General features: G+C 41.8%; 1 protein-coding gene across 1 annotated transcript; it reads right to left on the reverse strand.

Annotated features, from left to right (window-relative positions):
• Positions 1 to 312: 312 nt before the first annotated feature.
• TM4SF4 (transmembrane 4 L six family member 4) lies at positions 313 to 4,834 on the reverse strand (the record flags this gene model as incomplete). The annotated part of the gene is made up of 5 exons (XM_084212203.1): positions 313 to 330; positions 545 to 734; positions 3,320 to 3,453; positions 4,325 to 4,414; positions 4,664 to 4,834. 5 exons carry the CDS (start codon positions 4,832 to 4,834, stop codon positions 313 to 315), a joined length of 603 nt encoding a protein of 200 aa, XP_084068329.1.
• Between the last annotated feature and the right edge of the window lie 2,292 nt (positions 4,835 to 7,126).

Here is a 7,126-nt window from a genome sequence, read left to right on the forward strand (position 1 = left end):
CTACTTAACTGACCCGAATAGAAATTGTAAACCAAATTTGTATTTTGCCTGAGAATGCTCTCTTTTTAAATGGAAGCTGTTTTATAAAAATAATTATGAATGTGAGAGTTGTATTTCACTTATTTTTATTCCATGATGAGGGATTTCAGGAAGGCTGGAAAGGGAGTCAGGGCTTCATAACAGTGGTGGGAGGAGGAGCCCTTCATTCTCATCGTCTTAGCCAGAGCCAGTGCATCTGATGGCTGCTTTGTGGAGCAGCTGCAGAAGGGATTCTCCCAGGATGAGGAGAGTTGTCTGCAGTATTCCTATTTGTTAGACAGTTCCTTCTCCCTGGAAGAATAAAAACATGGAGGTAATTTCCTGGCTGCCCTTGCTGTGAGTTTGAAAGGCTTGTATTATTTCCTAATGGCAGCAATGTATGGTTTTGGCAGTATGTTAGAAAACATGATCATGGAGCTGGAGGAAGGGCAGTTCAGCTTTTCTGACTGTCTGTAACTCATCATGATGTACACGAAATAAGAAAGGAGAGCCGTCAGTCGCTCACCCCACAGCACCCGCAGCACTTGCAGTCCCCGCAGAGGGTTCCGAGGAGGCCGTTCACCACCTGGATGCCGCAGAGCACGCCCTGGATCCCACTCATCACCAGCAGCAAGGAGAAGAGGGTCAGGTGCCAGGGGACAATGTTGTCAGGCGACACACACTTTTCCCACAGTGCGTGGTCACCGAGGTAGTCCCTGCACGAGAACAGAAGAGGAAGGAGGCTGCATTAACTCACAAAGAATCTCTCACCACGGAGGGGCTGTCGCTGCTGCAGCACGGCCCAGGCTCTGCTCGCTTCGCTGCGTTCCCATTGTCACACTGCTGCTACCTGTCCAGAAATTCACTTCAGTTTAGCTTCTAGATAAGTTGAAGAAAGTGATTTGGAAAAAACAAGACATCAGAAGGGAGCAATTGGAGACAAGTATGTGTTTGATACAACTGAAACATTTTTGGTGTTTTGGGAAGAAATTATCTTGGCCAAGCATGTGCCAAATGGGTTTTATCTGTTCCAATGTTTTGTCAGGGGCATTTTTGCTTCTTTTACTTGATTACAGCATTTTTTTGTGTATGGGGGTGAGTGGGTGACTGTGATCAGGGCATGTAATCCAGTATGTCAAAGCAGAGTTGAGAACAAGGGAGTACATTGTAATCAAAACAACTGAATTATCAAAACAAATAATGAAATTATGCATGTCACCTATTGCCCACTGAGCTGAAAATAACAGCTTTTGCTGTTCTATATGCCTCATCTAAAGTAAAGGTAATAACTTCCATAATTTTTACCTTCACATTTTGATTTAATTGTAAACTGCTTAACCACTGTCTATATTTCATTTGCATGTTCTTAGTGCTGACTTGTTTGAGTTCTTGTCAAGTGATTTCTGGACTGCAATCAAAACTATGTTTGAAACAGAGCCTATTTCCAAAGACTCAGAATGACACCAAGGGAGTTGGTTTCTGGCCCTCCCTGGCCCATGAACAAATAATCCTCTACCTGTAGACTTCTTGTTTTCTTTCATTTTTTTTTCTTTTATTTTTTCTTTTCTTTTCAAGTAATTTTTTTTTTGGGTGTATTGTGTAAAAAATGCCTCCAGGTCACTTTGACTGAGGCAGACTGCATTAAAGGTTCTGAGGTAATGAAGAGTTTACTGCAGCCCTTGCCATTCTGTTCTGATCACACCTGCTCTCCTCAGTAGCACATTGTGGCCTGTTGTTTGTTGAACTTGTCTTGACATCAGTCTGAGCAGTGGGATAGCTGGGATTAAGTGATAAATATACATGACAGTGAACATGTTTGAGTTGCAGAGCGTGAGGACCAAGCAGCTTCCAAATGCCATAGCCAAAATAAAATTATATATAGATTATAGTTATTAATATTATATCTATTATATTTTTAGTAGTAATTATTTGAATACCATTAAATTTCAGTGTAATCATAAAATCACAGAATGGTTTGGGTTGGAAGGGGCCTGAAAGATCATCTCATTCGGATCCCCCTGCCATGGTCAGGGGCCCCTTCCACCGTCCTAGGTTGTTCCACACTCTGTCTGACCTGGCCTCAAACACTTCCAGGGATGGCCATCCACAGCTTCTCTGGGCAGCTTGTGCCAGTGCCTCACCACCCTCATAGGGAAGAATTTTTTTCCTAATAATTGATCTAAACCTACTCTTAATTTAAAGCCATTATCTTGTCCTGTCATTACATGCCCTTATAAAAAGTCCCCCTCATCTTTCTTGTAGGCTCCCATCAGGTACTGGAAAGCCACAATTAGGTCACCCTGAAGCTTCTCTTCTCCAGGTTGAAGAATCCCAATTCTCACAGCCTTTCTTCATAGAAAAGGTGTTCCATCCCTCTGATCATCTTGGTAGCCTCCTCCGTCTGTGTCATTAATGAAAATATGAAATAACACCAGTCCCAGTGGGGATCCCTTAAGGACACCTCTTGTCACTGCTGTCCAAGGATCCCGAGCCACTGACCACCACCCTCTGGATGTTACTGTCCAAACACTTTCTTCTCCATCTAACAGTTCACCCATCAAATCCATCTCTCTCCAATTTAGAGAGCAGGATATTGTGGGGGATTGTGTCCAGATAAATGACTTCTGGTAGTCCTTCCATTATCCACTGATGGAGTCACCCCATCATAGAAGGCCCCTGGGTTGGTCAGGCAGGGCTTGCCCTTGGTGAAGACATTCTGCTTGACCCAAATCACTTCCCTGTCCTCCACGTGCATCATCAGACCTTCCAGGAGGAACTGCTCCTTGATCTTCCCAGGCACAGAGGTGAGACTGACAGGCCGATGGTTCCCAGGGTCTCCTTTCTACCCTTTTTAAAGAATGGGTGTATTGTTTCCTCTTTTCCACACACCTGGGGCTCCACCTGACTGCCAAGACTTTTCAAATGTGGAGAGTGGCTTAGCAATCACATCAGCCAATTCCTTCAAGACACTCTGAGAGGTGTCTCCATGTGCCATTGCTATTCATCAAAGTGGAATTTATCCCTGTATGTTGCTTATCATCCCAAGAATAACCTAGGAAGAGGCTGTGCATTTCTCTTTATTGGCCCCTTTGGGACTCAGTACTTTTTATTGTACTTGCTATTCTTTACATCCATGCTCTTGAACCTTATCAAGTCTTGCTGTGTGCTGCAAGCACTTGTAAGAGCTTGTATAATTTGGACAAGCAATAACATTCCCATTTTTATACAATGGATTTGGAATTTAAATCATCTCACAAACTTTAAACATGTATATCTTTTTTTTCTGATTGCCTTGTCTTACCCAGCCTGGAAAGGGTAGATCCAATCTCCTTGACTTTGACATTTAGGGCCTTTGTTTAGGGCTACTGCTGACAAAATAAAGCAGTATCCAGCTCCCAGAAGTCCAACAGCAGCAAATATTATAGAAGAAAACATCTGATGAAGAGAAAAAGAATGTTATTTTTAGGTTCCCTAAAATCAGCTGTTCCCTGAAATGTTCTCTAAATTCAGCTGTTGATAGTCAAATAATCAACACCTGAACAGCTGAAGTCTATTAGTTTTCACTGCATAGTAAATGTGTAATGCATACCTGTATTGGTATTTTAGAGCTTTAGCAGCATGGGCCCTGTGTGGCTGAGGAGGAGCAGGCAGGGGCTGGCAGCAGATGGCACTGCTCCCCTCTGGGGCCTCCTGCTCCCCAGATGTTCTTCTCAGGACACTGCAAGCAAGACTAAAGTCTTGGACCACTCAAGGCATTAAAAAAATCTACAGTATCCTTTACAAGTTAGCTTTGGTATCTTGGTTATAGTTGGACCAAATAATTATAGTTTTCCTTCCCAAGTCTCCCTTTAGGTTTCATATTACTATACTTCATCTCCTCACAGGTAGTGTAAGCTCTAGTGTAAGCTCTAGTAGTCCAATTGGAATGAATGAGAAAGTATGTCTTTATTTTTCTGGTTTTCTATTACAGAATTTTCCATATATACTAATATGTAAGAAATGCATGCAAGAACTAATAAATTCACACAGAGAACTAAATTTTAATTGTGATAATAACTGTAAGTATCTTGATATCCTTTTGCTGTCCTGATAGCAAAGCCAATGAGGCCATACTGTTGTGGTACCTGTGGTAAAACATCAGAGGCATAATACAATTTTTACAGCCTGTAATTTCTACTTCCCGGCACTTAAACAAACGGCAGGGCTGTTTGTCCCTCTGTCTAAACTCACAATGACTGTGAGAGGAAAATACATATATCATAACAATTTAGCTTTTACTTTTTTTGCCGTGTTTCCTTTGACTTACCGCAAACCTCTTTCCACAGCTCCGATTACCGCAGCATCCACAGCAATCATTATTCTGAAGGCCCAAAAATACCAAGGCAGGGAAGATCATCTATGAATAATAGAAATATAGTTTGAATTAGGATGAATTTAAATTACATCTTCTTTTAAATATAGCAATTCTATGTTTGGTTTTTTTTCCCCTTATCATTAGGTTAAGTTACTTATTGCCAAACCTTTGGATTGCTTATAACTTATTTGTTTATCAAAGAGGAATTTGCAGTCCTGAGAAAATTCAACAATGTGCAAGTCATGGCTGCGGGTGGGGGGAAGGTAGAAATGTCTGAATTTAGACACTTACCAATATACCTGATCCCAAGATCCCTCCAAAGTACCAAACTTCATCTGTAATGTGTGCGCTCTCTTCAACTTTTCCTCCAGGGAAAAACAGCAAAATGTTGGCAAGGGTGCAGAGCACGGCCAGGGGGATGAGGGTACCTCCCAGGCACTTGGCACAGCCACCCGTGCACATGCTTCTTTAAAGGAATTGTAAGCACAATTGAAGATAAAATAAAATCTCTCAGATGTTCTCAAAAGTGATTTATAAAAAGAAGCTGCTCGGTGTTCTTTGCAAAATCCAGTTTCTGTTGAGGTGTTAGAGGAGTTGAGCCTGTAGAATGCTCCTGTCAGTGTTCCTGCAGTCAGTTGAAAATGCACTCTACTGGTTTTTTATATGTCCTTGCAGCTGTGGTGTCAATTTTCTGAGCGTCTGTAAATGAAATTACGTTCAGGGCAGCCTCTCATTTTACTATGACAACCCACAAAATCTGTTAATATTTTACTACGGTGGCTGACACATTTCATAATCTGGGCTCAGGTCATGGGTTGATACCTGTCTCAGTTCTGGATCATCATTTTTACAACACCTGATCTTTCTTCATACTAAAAAAAACTTATTTTGCAAGGACTGGCAAAAAAACGCGTAATGAGTCAGCTGATATGAATAACATATTCATAGTCCAAGTTTTTACATGTCTGAGACACTTCTGTAATTGGAAGAATAGGGAAACTAGCTATTTTAGACCCATAAAGATACACATCCACAAACCCAAGAAAGTTCTTGGGTTGCATCAAGATGAGAAGCACTTATTTATTGAAATTAGGTAATTGGACTGTGCCTCAGGGCATGTGTTTCTTCTCTGTTTTTGGAATCAAAAGATTGATTATATGTTTATTTTGTAATTTCATATGCTAAATGTTGGAAGACTGCAGGAAAGACTGAATTAGAAATGCTCTAATATTTAATAGCCCTCTTCACCAAATATTAAGTTATGAAGATGAACAAAAACCTGACAGTATTTTCCATAGATTGTATTTTGAAATTATGGCATATGCCATGTTTTACGATAACTCACACATTTTTTTACTTTCATAGGAGATTATTTAATATCACATAAACTTAAGCTTATTCAAAAAAGTTTGGCAAGAAATGTTTGTCGCTACTGCCAATCATATGCATTTGTTATGTTAGGGAGACCAGAGGATGATTTTTTTTTTGTGAGGACCAGTCCTAGGAACTGCAGTGTCTGTAGTGCTGAGCAGACTCATGATTTCTGAGGAAATGACACTAGTTTACTTTGTAAAAGATTTTATTCAGGTATTTATGAAGAAAAAATTTTAGTGGCTTCTCAAGTTGGCACACAATGCAAGAGGAATTCAGTGAACAGGTTCTGGTGTGAGGTGCAGATCCAGCAGAACAGCCTGGACAGTGGCAGTGGTTGTTCCTGGCGGACTGGAAGGTCCCCGTGAATCACAGTGCATTCCGTGCTGTTGGCACAGCAGCCTGCAGCTGATGATTTACCAGACAGTTTCTGGAGGTTGTGTTGGTTTTGTTTTTCATGTGTTATCATGGTTCCCCTTAGTGTTTTTGCTAGAGTGACAGATGCTGTTTGGTGCAGTTTGGAAAGCACAGCCCTTTGCAGCGCGCACTGCTCAGCCCGAGCAGCTCGGCCAGCCCTGGGAGCTGCCAGCGTTGCCAGCTGTGTCCAGGTGTGGTGTGTCTGACCCTGCTGCTCCTCTGCAGAGAGCAGACAGTGCCCAAGGTGCTGCCACTGGTTTGTTGGTTGGTCCTTGAAGGAGAGAGGAGCCGCTGGTCCTGTCGATGTAACAGCAACGTACATATGGCCCCTGAGGATAGCATTTTGAAAGGCACATGCTCATAAATTCAGCTTTTCATCCCAAGAAGTAAGCTATTATGCAATCAAAGAACAAGCAAAGAAGAAAAGTCCTGAGGCACAGCTACGTGTGGTATTCAATAGGACGTTGGTTGGGCCAGTGTAAGCAGTTTTCATGCCCTTCAACAGCCAGTCATTGATTCTGTGTCAAAGATTCAGAACCTGAAAACTCTCCGTATGTCACCTGATACATTAAATAGGATTTCACAACATTCCCATTTGGTAGAGAACATCTGTAATTTGTCTCCTGCTTACAGTGGCTTGGTAACAGGCACTGGGAAAATGTTTGCTGTAGCTAGAATATAAGTCTTAGTTGGTTTTCTTCCCCTTCTCTATCTGACTACAATGTGGCTTCTTTTTTTTTTTTTTTTTTTCAGTTGTGAATTGGGGTTTGCAGTAAAGAGGAAAAGTTTTAAGTTGTATTGCATCCAGCACCCTGCCATCCTGATTCACAGCAAGAGGTTCAAAGGCAGGTGCTTCCATCAGGCTGTTGCCAGGTGTTCTCAGCACTCCTGCACTTTCCCTTCCTCCACTCACTAACATTGCCAGTGCCACTGAAGTCCAGCCAGACCCCTCTGTTCAACTGTATC

The sequence above is a fragment of the Fringilla coelebs genome (assembly GCF_963513975.1).
Source record: "Fringilla coelebs genome assembly, chromosome: 10".
In the NCBI taxonomy this organism is placed as follows: Eukaryota; Metazoa; Chordata; class Aves; order Passeriformes; family Fringillidae; genus Fringilla; species Fringilla coelebs.